This window comes from Pongo pygmaeus, chromosome 4, assembly GCF_028885625.2.
Source record: "Pongo pygmaeus isolate AG05252 chromosome 4, NHGRI_mPonPyg2-v2.0_pri, whole genome shotgun sequence".
In the NCBI taxonomy this organism is placed as follows: domain Eukaryota; kingdom Metazoa; phylum Chordata; class Mammalia; order Primates; family Hominidae; genus Pongo; species Pongo pygmaeus.
In genome coordinates, this window is record NC_072377.2 from 155,499,562 (window position 1) to 155,522,389 (window position 22,828).

The 22,828-nt window shown below is 38.3% G+C and overlaps 1 protein-coding gene across 4 annotated transcripts in view; it reads right to left on the reverse strand.

Moving 5' to 3' along the window:
* Positions 1-867: 867 nt before the first annotated feature.
* The window catches only part of DCTN4 (dynactin subunit 4), a 64,415-nt gene continuing 42,454 nt past the window's right edge, over positions 868-22,828 (reverse strand). For all 4 annotated transcript variants that reach the window (XM_054487832.2, XM_054487831.2, XM_054487830.2 and 1 more), the window contains 6 exons: positions 22,479-22,588; positions 15,075-15,148; positions 11,856-11,910; positions 10,421-10,528; positions 7,686-7,783; positions 868-3,484 (listed from right to left, as the gene is read on the reverse strand). In XM_054487832.2, the coding sequence (XP_054343807.1) occupies positions 3,271-3,484; positions 7,686-7,783; positions 10,421-10,528; positions 11,856-11,910; positions 15,075-15,148; positions 22,479-22,588 (659 nt within the window). In that variant the 3' untranslated portion in view covers positions 868-3,270. The remainder of the gene's footprint in view (positions 3,485-7,685; positions 7,784-10,420; positions 10,529-11,855; positions 11,911-15,074; positions 15,149-22,478; positions 22,589-22,828) is intronic.

Here is a 22,828-nt window from a genome sequence, read left to right on the forward strand (position 1 = left end):
TTTTTTTATTATTTTTAGTAGAGACGGGGTTTCACTGTGTTAGCCAGGATGGTCTTGATCTCTTGACCTCGTGATCTGCCCGCCTCGGCCTCCCAAAGTGCTGGGATTACAGGCGTGAGCCACTGCACCCGGCCATTTTTGTTTTTTTAAAAAACTTTTACTTAAACAGAGACAAGGTCTTGTTACGTTGTCCAGTCTTGTCTCAAACTCCTGGCCTCAAATGATCCTCTCACCTCGGCCTCCTAAAGCGCTGGGATTACAGGTGTGAGCGATCATGCCCAGAGTTAGAGGAGTTTTACTGTAAAGGGAGTGGAGAAATGGAGTGGCAGCTGAAGAGGAGAGTGAGGCCAATTTCTTTTTTAAGATGAGATAAATCACATGCTGATGGAAAAGGGAAGGGGGGAGCTGCCGATGCTATCTGTGAATAGGTAAGAGGATGAGCTTGAGTGTTAAGAGGTGGGGCTGGGTTCAGACAGAAAGAGTGTGAATAATTCATCTAAGTAAGAGGAGGGAAGGGAGAGTTATGAAGGTACAGATGAAGGTGGATGAGTGGTCACTGATGGAGTCAGACCACTGTATATATCGTAAAGGATATCTTTAGAAGCAATGACCCAGGATAAAAACTGGTAGAGGTCTAACGACATTTATATAATGGTTCTGCGAATATGTATATAAGAAGCTCAAAGCAACATCTACTTATATATTATGGTGAACTAACCTGCTAAGAGATTTTAGATTATTTCATTTAAGGAATGGAAGGGAGCATGCCCCACCAACTCTCTTAGCCAACTCTCTTAACTCCACGCCTGTCTTTTGGCTCTGAGCCATGCTACTTAGTATCTACATGAGAGCAAACAAACAACACGCTCAAGCTTTGTCTGCTTTATTTCACTACATTAAGTTAAGCAATAAGGCAAAACAGTAACCTGTCATTCATAAAGATCAAGGAGTACCTCTCTGTCCCAAAAGGGACCAAAAAGGATGTTTCTTCACAAATATGCATTACACTTAGCTCATTATGCTGATAAGCACTTCAAACAAAAGAAAAGGTCAGTACGTGAATCAAGTAACAAATCCAAATTAACTTAGCCTAAGTTTCCAAAACTGTAGTTTCAAGTGCTAATGGGATCTAACTTTCCTGTGGTGGTGCATACTGACTAGCATTAAAATTTTTGCACCTCACCTAATATAAAAAAGGCAACAAATACAATTCCTAATTCACCAGCTGCAGGTGTTGAATCATTTCTACGAACACACAGAATACTAGCTTGCACTAAAACCTATCTTGAGGAAACATTAAACCAATGGCTCTATGATTCTGCAAGTTAATTTGGCTTCTGAAGAAAAAAGTTTACGATCTAAGTGTTTTGTGTTTCTGTATATCGGAATGATGAGACCCATACTTCAACATTATTACTCTGGGGAATAAATAGCAGCTACCTGCCATAAACGCATGACATGTGTGTAGTCTATGCAAATGTGTAAACATATGAAGCTATTCTCTACTCTATGCCCATTTCCTCCACTGGCAAATATGGAGCAGTGATTTCACAGTAGGCTCTAGCAGGTAGTGAAATAAAAATTTGAGACTCTGTGGGGTCACAAAAAAATGAAACTTTCTACAGTCTGCAAATTTGTAATTACCCATCCCCCTGCTCCAACTCCTAAGAGGCTAAACCTTATTATTACCATAATGTTAGAGATGAGTATTTACCTTCTTACACTGCATCACATATATTACTCTGTGGGACTGTTTCACAAAATTGGCTTGACCTTTGTATAATTAGTACAATTTAGTGTCTTTTAGAGTACAATTTAGTGTCTTTTAAAAGCTTCCTAAATATTTAAAACATTTTCAAGGGAAGCTTACAAGGACTATGTCCCATCTGTATTCTACATTATAATGTATCTTTAATTTTTTAAGACTTAAAACAAGACCAAGGTAAACAAAAAATCTGTGTTTTCCTCAAGTCTCTTGGCCACTTAGTACTAACAATACTTTTACAGAAAACACGGTGCAGCTGGTGGTCTACTTTGACAAGTTTCATTTTAGAAAACATCATAGAAATTAAGGTTAGCAACCCAACTCCAGGATACCAAGTGAAAACAGCAAGTCTGCTGTTAGGCCAGAACTGTGGGCTACTTGCTGAACTATTTTATGGTTTACAATCAAAATGGTCTTATTTGACTCACCACATGACAAGTCTTAAACTTAGTAAGGGGGAAAGTTCTTAATATCCAGTTTTGGATTCAAGAGATTATAATAGTTAATTTCCCCTTCAAATCAATGGAAAGAATGCTAGTTGAGAATACGCTAAAAATCTAACCTTTAAAATGTTTTCTGCATTCCGGAAATGAACCTGTCCACTCAGGTTTTCTTTGGGTTCTTTTCCAGGTCCCAAACAGAACAACTTAACTGAGTTAAAGAGGCAGAACAGGGAAGGGGTAGGAAGTAAGACAAATAAAGATTGCCCCCCTGTGGCAGCATTAATCCCTGGGTATTGTGGCAATATTGAAAACGAATGGAAGTTGCTACCCCCTTGACATGACATGTAATTGCTTGCTTCTCAAATTCTTCTTAAAAGATCCATATTTTACTGGGAAAAAAATTCAGAACCACTAATACATGTCCTGTATTCACTTAGAAAAAGAGGGCAAATAAGAGTGCCTTAACAACTTCACAGGTTTTTCCAATCATCACAATACTAAAGATAATGTGACAATTCAATTTTTCAGTTATATGGAAATCTATGGCAAAATGGCAGCCATTATGGCAATGAAGAGATATGTTTTAGACTGTTAGATGATATTTAATGGAACGCAGAAAGCAGTTGGTACATTGTGACCAATGCTGGATCATTAACAGCAGGTCTACCTTTGGGTTATCATTTAAGTTTCATCTGTGACATTGTGATCCTTAGTGAGATCAGATCAAGAGATAGTACAGAGTTTCTCAGGTGGTAAATACAATGCCATTCCAAGGAACACCCATCCCCTTTCCTAGGATGGAATTATGCTGCTGTTACTCAACGTGCAGGGCTCAGTGAGGGAGACACAGACTTACTGGCGTCAACAGGGGTGAGAGCAAGAGCAACAGCAGTTACCCTGTGTTCCCAATGCCTTGCCTATGCTCCCACTTTCTTAGCAATAGAATTCCGTAGTGCATGGGTACATCGTTATTATCAAGGCCTAATGAAGCAGCAGCTTCCACATTTTAACGCAGGTTTATGGTGATACTGTCCTTTGGGATCTGCCCTCCAGTGGAACCTTTTAAGGAAGAAGCGGGCCCAAGCTAAGTTCCACATGCTGGGTGAGCCAGATGACTTCTGTTCCCTGGTCACTTTCTTCAATGGGGCGAATGGGGGCTGCCAGGTTTTTAAAATCATGCTTCATCTTGAAGCACACGGTCACTTCACCCTCCTCACGCTGTGGTGTAACTTTGATGAAAATACCCACTTTGTTGGCCTTTCTGAAGGCTATAATGCTATGGAAAGAAAAAAAAGCAAGTATTAGGTAGATAAAAAAATCAGCCAAACCACTAAGACTTACAGTAAAAGTCTTTCACCTTATTCTTTCCTTCAGCACACACGGAAAACCTATAAACACTTTGTTCTTAACCTACCAAGTATTTTTTTGTTTTGTTTTGAGACACAGTCTCGCTCTGTCGCCCAGGCTGGAGTGCAATGGCTCCACCTTGGGTCACTGCAACCTCTGTTTCATGGGCTCAAGTAACTCTCCCATCTCAGCCTCCCGAGTAGCTGGGACTACAGGCATGCACCACCACACCTGACTAGCTTCATATATTAATATGTATATTTTTTGGTGGGGATGGGGTTTCACCATGTTGCCCAGGCTGGTCTCGAACACCAGGGCTCAGGTGATCTGCTTGCCTTGGCCTCTCAAAGTGCTGGAATTAAGGGCATAAGCCAAGATGTCGGCCATATATTTTTCTATGAGCTTATACTTTTCTGCTTTTCTAACCAACACAGATGGTACACACTATTCCATAACTTGCTTTTTTTTTAACTCTGTTTATCACAAACACCTTTTGACGCTGGTATATACAGATCATCTACATTCTATGTAATGGTTGCATAGTATTCAATTATGTGTTTACCATAATCGGCATATACTGAGGTTGCTGACAATTTTTCTCTATTATAAACAATGGTGCTGCAAACATCCCTTTACATTTACCTCTGTGCAAATGTGGTAATATTTCTATAGAACATAGACTCATACCGTGGAAAGTTATTTATTTATTTATTTATTTATTTTTTTGAGACGGAGTCTCGCTCTGTCACCCAGGCTGGAGTGCAGTGGTGCAATCTCGGCTCACCGCAACCTCCGCCTCCTGGGTTCCAGCGATTCTCCTGCCTCGGCCTCCTGAGTAGCTGGGATTACAGGCGCACACCATCACACCCGGGTAATTTTTGTAATTTTAGTAGACATGGGGTTTCACCATATTGGTCAGGCTGGTCTCGAACTCCTGATCTCAGGTGATCCACCCGCCTCGGCCTCCCAAAGTGCTGGGATCATAAGCCTAAGCCACTGCACCCGGCCTTATTTTTATTTTTTAGAGACAAGGTTTTGTTCTGTTACCCAGGCTGGAGAGCAGTGGCATGATCATAGTTCATGGTAGCCTTGACCTCCTAAGCTCAAACGATGCTTCTGCCTCGGCCTCCCAAAGTGCTGGGATTACAGGCATGAGCCACCACGCCTGGCCATACTGTGGGAAGTTTTAATAACTCAGTGCTTTAAGGGAAATTTTGGAACACCATAAATCAAGAGTGTTTTTGTAAATAACTTATGTAATTAGGAATTTTAACACAAAAATGTCTCTTCATTGAGGTTTCCATTTCAATTTCCCCTCATTTGTGCATTCAGTTTGTGCTTTAATAACTTAGTTTCTGAAAGTAAAAAGGCAATGAAATAAACAGAATTTGTCTACTACCCAAATGACATTCAGTTACTCTAAGAAAGGTTACTGGGATTACGTATTCACATATTTATACAGTGTTAGTTTCCAGAAATCTGAAAGTTCTATTAAATCTAATAATGTAAAATATAATTAATTCAGTTTTAAATTACTCTATCATGTAATCAGGCTGAAATTTGATATCTCAGACAATCATTCCAGAAGTATATCTTGGCTTAACAAATTTCTGTACCTAATTAATTTGAGGACCCACATAAAGCAAGGATTTGAGAGAACACATTTTGTACTGTATAACTCAGTACATTTTGTATTACAGTAACTAACCAAACCTTTGATTTGTATGAGTCATGTAAAAAATAATTCACAGTTTAAAATGGTAAAAAGGAAAACATCAGTCTTTCTTTTTATCCTTAATTTCCCAAGCAACCACTGATACCTGGGAAGCTTTTCCAAAACAAATTTGGATTTCTGGTCCCTAGCTAGACCTGCTAAAAAAAATCCTCTGGGGTTGGGGTCTGGAATGCTATCGAACAACAAAACAAAACAACACTTGACCTGGTGCTTTCTGAAGTTAACCCACGTTTGGTAATCACTAAACTAATCTCACCTTTGCCTTCACTTTATTTTTCTTTTCTTTCTTGAGACGGAGTCTGGCTCTGTTGCCCAGGCTGGAGTGTAGTGGCATGATCTGAGCTCACTGCAACCCCCGCCCCTAGGATTCAAGTGATTCTCCCATCTCAGCCTCCCGAGAAGCTGGGATTACAGGCACTTGCCACCACGCCTGGCTAATTTTTGTATTTTTAGTAGAGACAGGATTTCGCCATGTTGGCCAGGCTGGTCTTGAACTCCTGACCTTAAGTGATCTGCCTGCCTCAGCCTCCCAAAGTGCTGGGATTACAGGCATGAGCCACCGCACCTGGCTTCACTTTATTTTTCTAACCCACCTTGTGTTATCTCTTCTCTCTTACATCTTGTTGAGAAAGCTTTTGATCATTCTGTCAAAAAACCGTAAATGGGCCGGGCATGGTGGCTCACGCCTGTAATCCCAGCACTTTGGGAGACCAAGGCGGGTGGATCACTTTAGGTCAGGAGTTCAAGACCAGCCTGGGCAACATGGCAAAACCCCATCTCTACTAAAAATACAAAAATTGGCCAGGCGTGGTGGCGCTTGCCTGTAATACAAGTTCCTCAGGAGGCTGAGGCAGGACAATTGCTTGAACTCGGGAGGTGGAGGTTGCAGTGAGCAGGAGATCACGCCATTGTACTCCAGCCTGGGCAACAGAGACTCCTTCTCAAAAAAACAAAACAAAGACTGTGAATGTTCCCTGTGCCAGTTTATTAAGCTATTATTTTTCAGCTCCAAGCGCACCTCTCTCAGTTTTGCTTTGTGACACAGGATTCTGCTTGGACCGTATCTGCTGGATCGGTTGGCTCTTTGTCAGGTTGTCAGTAGCGGGCTCTAAAGGGAGACTAGAAGTCTGGAGAAGGAAGGGTCTTGCTCTTCCTTTAGAGATTCCTGTTTGCTTGTGGTCCCTGTTCCCTGTGGCCATTACTCCAAAAAATTTTTTTTTTTTGTTGAGACAAGGTATCACTCTGTTGCCCAGGCTGGAGTGCAGTGGCACAATCACGGCTCACTGCAGCCTCAGCCTCCCGGGCTCAACTGATTCTCTCACCCTGGTATCCTGAGTAGCTGGGACTACAAGCATGTGCTGCTACACCTGGCTATTTTTAAAATTTTTTTGTAGAGACGGGGTCTTACTCTATTCCTAGGCTGGTTTCAAACTCCTGTGAAGCAATCCTCCTGCCTCAGCCTCCCAAAGTGTTGAGAATACAGGGGTGAGCCACCATGCCCAGCCCAGCAATGCTTCTTTACCCAGGAGGAAGTGGCAATAAGCAGTTGAAGTTTTCCAATTCTTGTATAATCATGCCACCCCTCCTTTGTCATCACGAGATGCCAGGACCACGCAAGCAGTGTTCCCCTTCAGCTCATTGGAGGCCTGAGTTTCAGCTACATGGAGCTCTTTCTTTAAGTTCTAAATTTTAATAATTCTAACTATTTCCCTTTGTTCCCTCCACCTGAGGGGTGGTAGCTGGCTCATCAAATAGCTATCTTTGAAATTTTATGCCCATGAAGTAGCATAAAATTGCTACTTTAGTGTTCTTTTTCACTTTTTAAGTTACACAAGTGAACAATTATTTATATTAAATTCTCTGTTCAAATCACTGAAATCATTCAGTCTACAGACTGAATTCTCTGATGGTCACAGTCCCCAGTTACTGGAAGGTTTGGTTCTTTTCAGTTATTAGGTATGAAAGAGTAAAATCTATTAATTACTCCAAGGGGGTGGGGGTGGGGAACAAACCTGATGATAAATCTATAGGGACAGAATATTGTATCCTGTCCGCAACCATTAAAATCATATAATTAAAAATTTTTTTATTAACATGGGAAAATATATTCAAGTGAAAAAGGCTAAAAAACTGTATTTATAGAATGATCCCAATGAGGTGAGAAATATTTGGAAGGACAAATGCCAAAATGCTAATGGTGTTTATCTCTGGTGGTGGGATAATTTTATTTTCTTCTTCATGGTCTTATATATATTTCCCCAATTTTCTACAATAATTATTTTTAGAAACAGGAAGAAAAAAGTTATTTTAAAAAATCCAGACAAGAAAATTGGATATAAGTGGGCATTTTGTTATCAGCCAATTGTGGTATGGGGATCACAAAAAGATCACTCACTCGGGATCGTCCTGAAAGTCTTGAGGTTCTGCCAACTCATCGTACTCTGCTGCTGCATCCTTGCCAGCTAAAATGAGCTCTTTGGGAGGCACCACCACCTGGAGAGCAACACAGAGAGGCCTGCCTGAGAAGGGACCAGTGTGACAGAATATAGCAAAGTATGACATTGATTTAGACAAATGGAAGCATACAGCAAGTTTCAGGAAACATATATACTACTTCTATGGAGTTTATAAGAACAAAGGTTTTAAGAGAAAGCTAAGTGAGTACTTACTTCATGGGGTCTGCAATGAATAGCTGGGGAGAACATGGGGGCTTCAATTGTGTCTTTAATGTTTTATTTTATTTATTTATTTATTTTTTTGAGATGAAGTCTCACTCTGTTGCCCAGGCTAGAGTGCAAATGGCATGATCTCGGCTCACTGCAACCTCTGCCTCCTGGGTTGAAGCGATTCTCCTGCCTCAGCCTCCCGAGTAGCTAGGACTACAGGCGCCCACCACCATGCCTGGCTAATTTTTTGCATTTTTAGTAGAGACGGGGTTTCACCATATTGGCCAGGCTGGTTTCGTACTCCTGCCCTCATGATCCACTTGCCTCGGCCTCCCAAACTGCTGGGATTACAGGCGTGAGCCACTGCGCCCAGCCCTAATGTTTAATTTCTTAAGGGGATGAGGAGAAATGGGTACTTGCCATATTATTCTTCATTTTTTTTTGGATACATCTGAAACAGTCCATCATTAAGAACAACACAAAGGAGAAACACTGGTTCCAACACAATGTTTTTTGACATGGTACCAGCTGATTCCTGGTACCTGATACATAAACTCACATGAGATACTGGGTGATTATGGTCATGGAAAACAATTAGCATTCTTCAGACTTATGTTGTAATTAGGCCTCAACTTTGCTCTGTCAGAGGTTAACAGTTAACAGTGTCAATCAAATTTCTAATCATAGATACAAATGTGGGAGGGGAGGTATAAAGAGAGCTTTATAAAGATATGCTGTGCTTATGCATCAGGTACTTACTTCTGTCTGTCTTAACTGGAGCTGCTTATTAGTAAAATTAATTAAAAAGGAGCGGCAGGGCACGGTGGCTCAGACCTGTAATCCCAGCACTTTGGGAGGCTGGGGAAGGTGGATCACGAGGTCAAGCGATTGAGACCATCCTGGCCAACATGGTGAAACCCCGTCTCTACTAAAATACAAAAATTAGCCGGGCATGGTGGCAGGCGCCTGTAATCCCAGCTACTTGGGAGGCTGAGGTAGGGGAATCGCTTGAACCAGGGAGGCGGAGATTGCAGTGAGCTAAGACTGCGCCACTGCACTCCAGCCTGGCGACAGAGAGAGATTCTGTCTCAAAAAAAAAAAAAAAAAAAAAAAGCAACAAGGACCAAATAAGTGAAATAAGTGTTCTCTCTCTTTGGAGGTGATGCTAGTAAGTGAAATCACTAAAAAGCAGAAAAAAAAAAAAAAAAGAGGACAGAAATTCTCTAATATTATTTGAATAACAACTAAAGATATAGGCATCTTTTTAAACCATTTTTATTATAAATATCATGCTGAATTATGAATTAGTAATAGATGATCTATAGAGAAAGGCTCTTGTTCTAAAATTTCAAGTACTAGAAGAAGCAAAATATAAAGAGAGGCCATATTACATCCATTCAACTCACACTGAGTCAAAATCACCCACTTTAACATTTAGTTATATATATTTTTTTAAGACAGAGTCTCGCCTCAGCCGTCCAGGCTGGAGTGCAGTGGCGCAATCTCAGCTCACTGCAACCACCATCTCCCGGGTTCAAGCGATTCTCCCATCTCAGCCTCCCCAGTAGCTGGGATTACAGGCACCTGCCATCATGCCCAGCTAATTTTTGTATTTAGTAGAGACGGGTTTCACCATGTTGGCCAGGCTAGTCTTGAACTCCTGACCTCAGATGATTCACTCACCTCAGCCTCCCAAAGTGCTAGGATTACAGGCGTGAGCCACCAAGCCTGGCCTAGTTAGTGCTATGTTATGTATACTCTTTGTAAGGTAGAGGAATCTAGAGGAGGCATACCAGCTTCTAAATGATTTTAAACGTATCATTTCTAAAAGGAAATGATATTTCACAAGTGTTGAAGAATGAATGTACGAGACTCAGAGACTGAAGCGGCATGTATGTTAGGGGAGTCAGGATAGGAAGGAGGCATGCTAGGTAAAACAAATAGCATACACAATTCTCCAGCGTCAAAGTTTATAACCTATTGGATCTGTCTGGATCACAACCACTAATATGTACGATTCAGGGAATGCTAAATTTGAGGATCTGAAGGAAGACCACACTGGAAGAACAGAGAGAAGTAATGTCATTAAGGAGGTCTTAGGCTATGCTAAAAATCTGGACTTCATCTCAGTCAAGAGCAATGCTAAATCACCAGCATGCACAGAGTTAGATTTTAGAAGTATCGCCCTAGTGGCAATAGAGAAGAAATGGGTTGAAATGGAGGTGGTGGTATAAAAATAGCAAGGTCATTTAGGAAGTTATTGTCACAGTCCATGTAAGAAACGATGAGACCTTCAAATAGGGCAGTGTGTTTCAGGATAAAGTAAAAAAATTTAGGAGGTGGAATCAAAAGAACTTGCTGACTAGATGTGGAAAGGAGAGTGTGTGGAGTCTTTTAAGCCAGGTCAAATGAGGACACTCCAGGGAAAGTGAGGGTCAGTCAGGCTGAGGCAAAATGCTCCTACCTTAGCAGTGCTGTTGATATTATCAGGGTCCCCCTCCTCACACTCCAAGAGAGTCACATGGGTGAGGTTCTCAACTGGATTCGTAAGAGTCAGGAGGACCTGGCTCTCCTGGGGAATAGGAAACATATCTCTCAGACATTCGCCACTTTCTTAGCTGCTATACCAAATATTTCACGAAATTGCCATCCCCCCCATTACTCCTGAGTAATGATGCCCTACTTATACCTCTACATCATTGTATTCTCTACGTGCTTACTGATCCCTGTTCTATTATCTATATGTTAGACCAAATACTCTCTGGAGTTGCTATTTCACTGAGGAAATGAGACAGATTCCACTGAAAGGGCCAGTTACTAGATCCAGAAATTCTGAGGAATGTTCATTATCTAAGTGAAGTTAAAACTCCTGTCTCACCCAGGCTGCCATTTAAGGACTGAAAAGAAGGCCCTCATAAATAAAATATGGGAGCCACAGGCCAGTCAGATGCATTAACAGAGCAAAAATGGCACACCAAGACTACAAAAACTTTTAAAAATTTTTATTATTTATTTATTTATTTTTGAGACAAGGTCTCACTCTGTTGCCCAGGCTGGAGTGCAGTGGCATGATCATGGCTCACTGCAGCCTCGACCTCCTGGGCTCAGGTGATCCTCCCATCTCAACCTCCTGAGTAGCTGGGACCACAGCTGTGCGCCACCACACCTGGCAAATTTTTTGTAGAGATGGGGTTTCCCCATGTTGCCCAGGCTGGTCTTGACCTCCTGGGCCCAAGCAATCTACTTATCTTGGCCTCCCAAAGTGCTGGGATTACAGGTATCAGCCACCGTGCCTGACCTTATAAAAACTTAAGACTTCTTGAACTGTGATAATTTGTCCTTGTTTGGTACTCTCTCTAGATAAGCAAAACAAATCTTTCAAATGAAGGACCACATAATAAATATTTGTGTTTTCAGGAGCAGCATGAAAAGAAAAGAGTTAACGAGTTTGCTGCAGAATATTCTACAATTCACTGGGTGTGTGTGTGGAAGGAAGGGGAGTAGATGAGGACTCCAAGGAAGAGAAGGGCTGTGGTATGGAAATCTAACTGATTCCTAGTACCCAAAACATAACAAACAGGAGATCGAAGAGAATCTCTAGGCTGGAGAAGAACAAAAGATGCCTGTGGGATCCAACATTCTCTCCTTTCTTTTCCCCACCTATAATTTCACCGTAACATAATGTGCACCCTGCTCCTTCTCCCTACTTTTCATCAAAGATGCTGTTGTCAAGAATCTCAGTGTCAACAAATTTAAAGTCTTTATTACCCCAAACTGTCTTCTTTTCTATCCCTTGCTCACTGGATCCTGTGCCAAATACACACACAGCCACCCACATATACATATACACACATCATTGATCAGTCCTTTTTCTTCCTGTTAATGAGCAAGGTACTAACCTTCATGTAGCGAAGGTTGGGAATTGACATGATTCTCACTTCTGGAATATAATTGCTATGCATAAATAAAAAATGCATTAATATTCATTGGAGTCTCTTAAAATTATTATTATTTTTTAAAGCTAGTGCAGTACATAAAAGATTTCATGTTAATTAGAACATATCAGAGAAAAATAATTTTAATGACCCATATCATCACAGTAAGAACTTAGGAAAAGACATAAGACCAAACTGGTATGAGTTCTTTCTGAAATCTTATGTATATTTCTAGTTTAAACTGCCCAGGCCCCAGATTAGCATTTACATATCAAGATATTGCTTTGTAATGACTAAGGCAAGATATTTATCTCCTTGTGTCTCGGTTTTCCCAATTCTAAAATGAGGAAAATAATGGTATCTATCACTTGAGGTTATTGTGAAGAATACATGCAAGAATGCTTTGAAAAGTGCTTGGAACAAAGCTCACATAAATGTTCATTATTGTGCATACATTAACATAATACAAAATCTATTGCAGAAACACTAAAAGTGGGGGAAAAAAGTACATCTTAGAATCAGATATTTAAACTTTAAACGAGCTATTTCTCATGGTGACCAGCAGGATTACCTGAGTAACTTAACAGGAATTTAAGAAACTTTCATCTTCCTGAATCTCAAAAAAACAAACACATACACACACAAAAGCAACAACAATAAAAAGAAATTTAAGGATCCCACTTCTAAGAATTTGAATTCAGTAGGTCTGAGGTTTGATACCACAGCTCTGTATTTTTTTTTTTTTTTTTTGAGACAGGGTCTTGCTGTCACCCAGGCTGGAGTGTAATGGCACAATCATGACTCACTGAAGCCTCGACCCCCCAGGCTCAAGTGATATTCCCACCTCAGCCTCCCAAGTAGCTGGGAGTACAGGAGTGTGCCACCATGCTCAGCTAATTTTTGATTTTTTGTACAGGTGAGGACTCACTATGTTGCCCAGGCTGGGCTTGAACTCCTAAGGCTCAAGCGATCCTCCTGCCTTGGCCTCCCCAAATGTTGAGATTACAGGCATGAGCCAAACACCTGGCCTCAGAGTATCTGTATTAAGATAGCCAGGCAATTCTAAAATGATGTCAGAAAAAAATCACTTTTTCTCAAAGCAAGCTTAAGAAACTGATGCTAAGCACAGGCTGCCATTCAGGGTTTCTGTAATGAGTATAATTCTTAAGAAAGGAGTTCATCCCAGACTTCACAAGTGCCATTTCTGTAAGTCTCTTTATTCCTAACCAATCATGTATTAAGAGTAGTTAGGAAAATGAACATATTTTATGGTGAGTTACAAGGCATTTGCAAACATAATTACTCATTTGATTATTTTCAAGAATCCCAAGAGGAAGACATTATTCCCATTTCAGAGAGGAGGGAAGTAAGTTTAGACAAAAACAGTAAGTGACAGACCCTCTTCCTGGCCCTCCTAGCTCCTCCTAACTCACCAGACATGCACTTCCCAACCTTTTTGTTTCCTAATACTTATTTTTAATTGCTGCATAATATTCTACGTACAAGTTATCTCAATTTAACCAACTATTTCCTTGTTAATGGTTAATCAGTTTGACACTGATTAACTTTTGGTTAAACTGTTTGCAGCTTTTTGCCATTAATATATTCTAATACACACCTTTGGAAATGCATCTTTATATATTGGTGATTTTGTTTCTACAGAATACATCCCTGAAACAGTACTGTTGGGTTAAAAGGTCTATGTAATTTTTGATATTTCCAGACCACTCTCCAAAAAGACTAGCAATTCAAGATCCTACCAACAATGTGTGCAAGTATGTGTTTACCCACATTCTCATGAGCACTAGATGCTAATTACTTTTTAAAACTTTTCCTATCAAGTCTTAGTTTCTTTCCATATACAGTGTATCTTCTGGCCATTTGAAATTCCTTTTCCATAAGCTACCTGTTCAAATCCCTTGTTCCACATTCCACTTTACTGCCTCCCTCTATTTTTATCTTTTCAATTTCTGGGAATTCTCTATGCCTGGGATATTAAACTTTAGTTTGTCACGACTGCCAAATATTCTTTCTTGCTTTACTATTTGTCTCAGGACTTTGTTGCTAATTTTGTCTTAAAAATTTTTTTTTTCCTTAGAGAGAGAGTCCTGCTCCACTGTCTAGGCTGGAGTGCTGTGGCACAATCATAGCTTACTGCAGCCTTGACTTCCTGGGCTCAAGCGGTCCTCTCACCTCAGCCTCCCAAGTAGCTAGGACTACAGGTGCATGCCACTGCACCTGGCTAATTTTAAAATTTTTTTGTAGAGATGGGGTCTTACTATGTTGTCCAGGCTCGTCTTCAACTCTTGGGCTCAAGTGATCCTCCTGACTCAGGCTTCCAAAGTGCTGGGATCACAAGTGCGAGCCACTGCACCTGGCTTTAATTTCATCTTTTATAACCACTATTTCTTTTTGCGAAGGTCAAAGGTGTTTCTTTTCTTTAATGGCTTCTGGGTTTCCTGTCTTGCTAAAGAAGGGCTCTCTTACTCCAAAGCTAGACAATACTTTCCTAATTTGTGAAAACATTTTTCTTGTTTGCCAGGTAATTTAAAAAATTTATGTATTAGAAAAGTATGATGAGATATGAAAAGTTTACATTTAATTAGATGAACACTGGGTAAGTTTTAAGTGGCAGTATTTGTCTCTAATTAGGACCATTCAGATAGCCTGATAGGTAGTTTTTATAAACAAAATTCTCTTCTACTCGCAAGTCCCAGAGAGTTAACACTAACTTAATCACTTTCATTCCAGTCAATGAAGTGTTATAACACAGGTAAAGTAAAATGAACACTATTACAGGGATACTCTTCAATCAGCTATACTTTATTATTTTTTAATTTTTTTGAAGGATTATTCCCAAACTCAGATACTTTATAATTTGTAATGATGACTAGTGACTTTCCACCAAATAATCGACATACCTTGTTGCTCCAGATCATACTGGGCCACTGTGTCCCTGATCCCAATACCCCTGAATCTATTTATCTTAAACTTCATGGCATGTAACTAAATTCAAAACCTAAACAGGAACAGAATGTCAACATTATTTTGATGTAATTTTTTTTTTTTTTTTTTTTTTTTTTTTTTTTAAGGCCAAGAGTAAACACAACTCACACTGGGGAAGAAGAATAAACCAAAATAACTCAAAACAGTAACTGAAAACACCAATCCCAAAATACTCACACAGCGACCAGTTGGATTTTGAATTTGATTGATGTTGGGTTAAATTCTGGCTTGCTCAAATTATGTTCACATTTCTAAAAAGAAAACAAATATAACGTATATCAGAAGACAACAACACACTTTGTTGATCCATAGAGCTGCTAAATTCAGAAGGACAGCATTTACGAGAATTTTGTTTTGTTTTATTCTGCTATAAGACCATATGTTTTTGAATAGTGTATAGCAGCCAAAGTTTATAAAAGATGTTTGCACTTCCTGATATGTGCAACCACACTATCCAATATTATTACACCTCTGTGGTACTTAAAAACTACTAAAGTAACACATACTGAGTACTTACTGTATTTGCTAAACAACGTGCTCACTGGTTTAACTGGATTTAAATATCACATCAACTTTATGAGCTAGGTATAGGTATTACATTAAGGTTGCCATATTATAGATGATTAAAATGGTACACAGGAAGGGTAAGTAACCTGTGCAACTTTATAGAGCCAATAAAAATGGACACTGGGATTTAAATCCAGGTAGTAAAATTCCAGATCCTATGCTTTAAAGTACAGTAACAATGATTATTTTTGAGATAGGGTATCACTCTGTCACCCAAGCTGGAGTGCAGTGGCACAATCAAAGCTCACTACAGCCTCCAACTCCTGGGCTCCAGTAATCTTCCTGCCTCGGCCTCCCAAAGTGCTGGGATTACAGGCATGAGCCACTGCACTAGGACAGTAATAATTATTTACTACTTTCTTAAATATGCACTACATATACCTGGTTAAAAATGTTTTTAACAGAACAAAAAAGGTGTCCAGTGTAAAGATTACCCATTATCTGTCTGTCCCCTTGTTCCTCTCCCCAGACAGCCTATGCACATAAAAGTATAAGCATACATCACCTTGCTTTTTTCACAGTAACACAAAAGGGAACATTTTATATTTAATTCTCTTGCTTTTTTCATTTATTCTATCTTGGAATTAATTCCATTTCAGTACATATAGAGAGGCCTCTGTGTCCCACTGTAACAATTTCTATAACTTACATAAGATAGAAATTGATGGACATTCAGGACGTTTCCATTATTTTGCTACTATAAGTAATGCAGCAATGAGTATTCTTGTACATGAATCATTTCCTAAGTGTCTAAGTATCTGTAAGACAATTTCCTAAGAGTAGATCAAAGGGTATATGCATTTGCTATTTTAATGGATATTGAAATATAACTGACTAATCTGATGATTATGAAATGATATTCCATTGCAGTTAATTTTTTAAAATTTTTTATTTTCTGATTGCAGTTTTAATGTACATTTCCCTGATTAGTGTATAAATCTGAATATCTTTCATATTTACTGGCTATTGGGATTTCCTCTGCCGTAACTTGAATGTTAGGATCTACTGGTTATTTTTATTTCCTTGCTATTTGCTGATATTAACAATAGATATTAATCTATTGTTAATAATATACCTTGCAAACTACTTTTCTCAGTCTGTGGCTTATCTTTCCATTTCTTTACGGGTTTTCTTTGGCATGAGGGTACAAGTTTTACTTTTAATGAAGTAAAATATGTAACTTTACATTATAGTTTGTGCTTATTTGTACTACTTATGAAACATTCCCCTACCCAGAAGTCATGAGGTATTCGCCTCTATTTCCTTCTAGAAGTTTGGCTCTTCAAATTTCCAATGTTCCTGAAATTAACTTCTATGTAGGGTGAGGTAGCAACCCAATTTTATTTTCTTCCATATAATCACTTGACCTAGCAAAATGTAATTGCCTATTCTTTCCCTAATGATCTAAAATGCCATATTTAGTATATAACAAATTTTCTCATATGCATGGGTCTACGTCTGCATATATATAGACACACTTTTTTTGTTTATATGTACGTTTGTACTTTCCCTCCTTTTTTATACAGAAGTTGCATACCTACCATGCACTTTGCTTTTTGCATTTAAAAATGTATCCCAGGCCGGGCGCGGTGGCTCACGCCTGTAATCCCAGCACTTTGGGAGGCCGAGGAGGGCGGATCACAAGGTCAGGAGATCGAGACAATCCTGGCTAACATGGTGAAACCCCATCTCTACTAAAAATACAAAAAAATTAGCTGGGCGTAGTGGCGGGCACCTGTAGTCCCAGCTACTTGGGAGGCTGAGGCAGGAGAATGGTGTGAACCCAGGAGGCAGAGCTTGCAGTGAGCTGAGATTGCAACACTGCACTCCAGCCTGGGCAACAGAGTGAGACTCCATCTCAAAAAAAAAAAAAAAAAAAAAAAAAAGTATCCCATATTAACACATTCTTTTAAATAAATTTATAGTACTCATTGTGTAGCTATACTATAATCTCTGCATATTTTGGTTTGTATTTGTGGAGGTGCAAGGTAGATTCCTAAAAGTGAAGTTGATGAGACAAAAGGTAACTTTACTTTTGGTAGATATTACTATATTAACGGTGCATTATATAACCATATTTATATAAATTTATATCAACTTAATTTATATACAACTATTTCTATTACTAATCTTTTTTAAGAAATCAACTTCTGATTCTGTTGCTCTTTTGTATTTTGGTTTCTTAATTTATTATATTTTATATTAATTTATTGTATTTTATATTGGTTTCTTAATTTATTAACACCTGTTATCTTTGGACTTTGCTGTTTTTTTTCTAACTTCTTGAAATGGATGCTGACATCGCTAATCTTTTAATATTTCTTCTTTTCTAATATATACTGTATAGCTAAGCACAGCCTTAGTTGTATCCTGCAAGTTTTGCTATAAAGAAATTACTGATTTCTAACTTAACTGCATTGTGATCAAATAATATACTTTAATAATTTCATCTTCCAGATGACAGCCTCAGCAAGAGAAAGCATAGGGACTCCAATGGCAGCAGCAGCACGTGCAAAGAAACAATCATGAAAGTTGGTAGACAATATTGGATGGGTGCTCCAGGTCTCTCCCAAGCTTGCTTTTTATATATTTTGTTATTTAAAACAAACCTATGTTTATTTATTTTTTGAGACAAGTTTTGCTTTTGTTGCCCAGGCTGGAGTACAATGGCGCAATCTCGGCTCACTGCAACCTCTGCCTCCTGGGTTCAACCAGTTCTCCTGCCTCAGCCTCCCAACAAACCTCTATTTTAAGCAGAATTAAAAAAAAAATAAGCTGGTGTAAGGCTATATGACTTTTGGTCAAACCAACAAGATGCAGGGCTTCTAAATATAAGGGATCATCTGAAATGAATGTTGTTTGAAATAACTGTCTAATTTTGAGGGTTCCAGTATTTATGTGAAAATTTAACAATTTTTAAAGAAGTCCTTGGAAATTGGTATTGACAATAAATCTCCTTAAAATAGAATTTTAAAGCTTTTTCAACACACTGGAACTCTCCCCGGCTTTGGACCAACCCCACAACTGAGCTAAGCCACCTCCTCGAGACATGCATTGCTCTGCTGCTGGATAGTCTAACAGCTTGAACAAGGGAGCTCACTTAACAAGAGATATTGTGTAGTTTAAAACACATTAGTTTGTATAAAATAACTTCTCATAAATTTCTCATAAATTAAAGCTGCAGTACAATTCACTGAGTGGTTAGTTAGGCCAATCCTCCCCGCCATTATCCTTGCTCTGCTATAAATCACCATTAAAAACCATTATAATGTTTTTAATAATATCAGCTGGCACTTAAATATTTTTGGAGTGAAAATTATTCCTAAAGTTATACATGACTCCCACAAAAATAGTTTTATCATATTAAAAAGACCTGTACTGATTTGCCAAAATTCCGCAACTTAGCAAAGGTATTACCTTCCTTGGATTTGTACTTTGTGATATAGTATGCTGTACCGTGGGCTGGTTATGTTAACTGAAAAAATAGTCATTACCCAAGTTTTGCAGCACTCTAAACTTAAGCAGAAGAACAGCCGTCCACATCTTTTAGCATTGCACGTTTGTGGCAAAATCACGGTTTTGTAATTGCTAAGGTATGTCAGGTTATTTGAAAACAATTACTTTTTGAATTGTGACCACAAAGCATCATTTCTACAGGAAAAGTTGTCTTATCATTTGAAATTACGCAAATGATGTCTTGATCTGAAGCACAAACCCCAGGTACTTAATGTTTTTAATAACACAGTGCCACTGCAGGGGTTAGGGGCGGTGGGGAAGAACAAGGATAATGGCGGGGAGGATTGGCCTAACTAACCACTAAGTGAATTGTACTGCAGCTTTTATTTATGAGAAATCCTTATCTGGGATAGTTGAGGGCAGCTGCAAACTAAAAACAATCCAGTAAATGTACTTTGTTTATATTTTGTACCAGGCAATTATCAACTGCTAAATAATAGCTTTCATACTTGCAACTGTTGCATACAGAGTACTTTTGCTAAAAGGTGATTAGCTCTTGCCTTTAATTTTACAGTGCTTAATGTGATAACTTCCAGTCATGTTTCCTATAAAAGAGACCATTTAATATATGTATATAAACCACAGTAATAGTACAACATACGATTTTAAAATTATTTTTTCTACTTAAAATATTTAATTTAAGGCTTCTTAGGACACTTCTAAAGCAGATTAAATCCAATAAGCTTCCTGATGATTTTTTTGTAACCGGAGATAGTTTTTTCAACTGAAACAACATTTCAGCTAAATAAAGCATTTTAAAATATTGATATTTGATAAAAAATTGCCTTGTATAATGTCTATAAATTATATTTGTTCTGAAAAAGGTATAATGCCCTAATGTTAAAATATTTTAAACAAATCCTTATCCTTTGATTTTTAAAACTCTGATCTAATGATAAAATTCTATACATTTTCATTTTCCAGTGCAGTTAGGTAGCAAAATAGCTGGTGATTCATAACTTTTACCTATTAAAATATAAACACACAACAAGCAAACATATTTAAGAGTACTAAATGGAAATAAAGTGTTCAAAAGAGAAAGCCTTGTGTTATTGAGCATCTTAGCCTATTTATTATTATAAAGTATAAATGTGACTTAAAACTTTTCTTGTTAATAAAAACTTTGTTTTAACTTAAAGAATTTCATCTTTGGAAAAATGTTCAGACTTACCATATAATAACCCAGTATATAATCAACCTTTATAAGTGTTCTGTGTGTACTTGAAAAGAATGCATATGTTCTACAGATATTGGGTACAGTGGTCTATATATGCCCATTTGGTCAAGTTTGCTAGTTAAATTGTCCAAATGTTCTATATTCTTACTGATTTTCATCTATTTGTTCTCTCGGTTACAGAGAGAAGTATTTCAAAATTTCCCAAAATGATTTGTCCATTTATGTAATTTTCTCAAATGTCGCTTTATATATTTTGAGTCTATTATTCAGTGCACGACTTAGATGGTTATATCTTCTTTGTAAATTGAATTTTTTTTTTAAACAAATTATCCCTCTTTTAAAAAAATTAGTTTGTCCAATATTTTTCCCACTTCTCTCTACTTTCAACTTTTCTGAGTTCTCATGTTTGTCCTCTTGCAATAAGCATATAGATGGATCACCGCAATTTGCTTTATTATTTAGACTGACAATGTTTGTCTTTTAATGGAAGCATTTAGTTCATTGGTATTTAATGTAAATACTGATACATCTGGATTTTAATCTACTATCTTACTACACGCATTCTTTTTTTTTTTTTTTTTTTTTTTTTTTTTAACAGACAGGGTCTTGCTTTGTCACCCAGGCTGGAGTGCAGTGGTGTGATTACTGCTCACAGCAGCCTCAACCTCCTGGGCTCAAGCAATTCTCCTGCCTCAGCCTCCCGACTTGCTGGGACTACAGGTGTGAACCACCACACTGGCCCCCCCCTTTTTTTTTTTTTTTTTTGGTAGAGACAGGGTCTCACTATGTTGCCTAGGCTGATCTCAAACTCCTGGGCTCAAGTGATCTTCCTGCCTTGGCCTCTCAAAGTGTTGCGATTACAGGCATGAGCCCAGGCCTTCTATTTGAACTACCAATTCAATGTTCCTTTGCCCCTTCTTTTTCTTTCTTTTTATAAAGGTTTTACATTATAGAAATTTTCTAACACGTACAAAAATATAGAATGGTATCACAAATCTCTAGGTACCCATCATCCAACTTCAACAATTATCAACTTCGGAATATATATGCAGGACTTGAATCTATGCTCTCAGGTTAAACAAACAAAAAGAATCAGCAACTTGTTATCAAAAATTAGCAACAATGGCCAATCTTGTTTCATTTATACTCTTACCCATTCCTCATCCCTCATTATTTTGCAACAAATACCAGAGACCAAGTCACTTCCTCCATAAATATTTCTGTATGTATCTCCAAAAGATAAAGACATTAAAAAACAAAGTACTATCATTATTCCTAAAAAAGAAAAAATACATTTTTTTTTTTTTTTAAGAGACAGGGTCTTACTGTGTTGCCTAGGCTGGAGTGCAGTGGCTATTGACAGGCACAATCATTACACACTACAGTCTCAAACTCCTCAGGCTCAAGGGATTCTCCTGCCTCAGCTTCCAGAGTAGCTGGGACTACAAGTGCATGTCACTGTGGCCTGCCCAATAGTTCTTTAATAGCATCAAAAATGCTACCAGTGTTTAAATTTTCTCAAAGATTTCACAAATTTTTCTTTCCTTCTTTCCTCTTTCCCTTCTTCCCTCCTCCCCTGGGCCCTTTCTTTCTGTTTTGTTTGAATCCGAATCTACATAAAATCTATACATTGTGTTTGGTAAACTTTTAAGTCTCTTCTAACCTAGAGAATGATTAAGTAACATTAGCCACTAGTGACATGTGGTTATTTAAATGAAATTAAAGACTGACTCAGTACCTCAGGGGCACTATCACATTTCATGTGCTCAAGAGCCACATGTGCCTAGTGGCTATCATGGGGGACTGTACAGACACAGAATACTTCCATCGCCATAGAAAGTTCTGTCGGACAGTACTCATCTAAAAGGTTTCTTTCCCATTTTGTTTTTACAATTTATTTATTGAAGAAACTTTGTCATTTGTTCTGTAAATTACCAGAGCCTGGATTTTGCTGATTTTTCTTTTTTCTTGCTTTCTTTTAAATTGATTTTTTTTTATTGGTCCTCCCTGAGCCTGAACACTAGCCTAAAAGTTACACACTCTTTCACTATTCTTTTAGGGGTTAACCCTATGTACCTAACCTTCAGATACTTCATTTTCTACATTTGTAAAACAGGTTTAACAGTAGTACCTACCTCACAGAGTTTTAAGCGTTGTTTATATTGAAAGCATTTAAAATAGTGCCTTGCAATTAGTATGTTCTCTACAAGTATTTTCAGTATTTACTACATTCCAAAGCTTTTGACACTGGTCAGACACCAGCCACATTTATTTTTGCTTTCCTCTTGTACAATGGTCATTCTACAGAATGGAATACTTACACGGCAGCGCAGGGACCGTTTGATCAGAAGATGTTTGTGGCGAGGATACAGCTGTGAAGCACAGACTGGCTGGAAGTCAGGCTGTAACAGACGCTGCTGAAGGGTAGTTACTAGAAAGAAAGGCAGAAAACAGGCTTAGTTTACAGTGACTTTCAAAATCAAACTTTTACGTACCAGTAATTACATGAAGCATTACTGCCTTTATGAACAGTGTTGTTCATAAAAATGAAAATATAGATATTTGACATTTTAGATTTCAAATAATTACCTCTATTACAGCTGTTTTATTTTCTACATATCATTTTACTACTAACAACTATTCCATTAAAAATCTCAAATCACTAGGTATA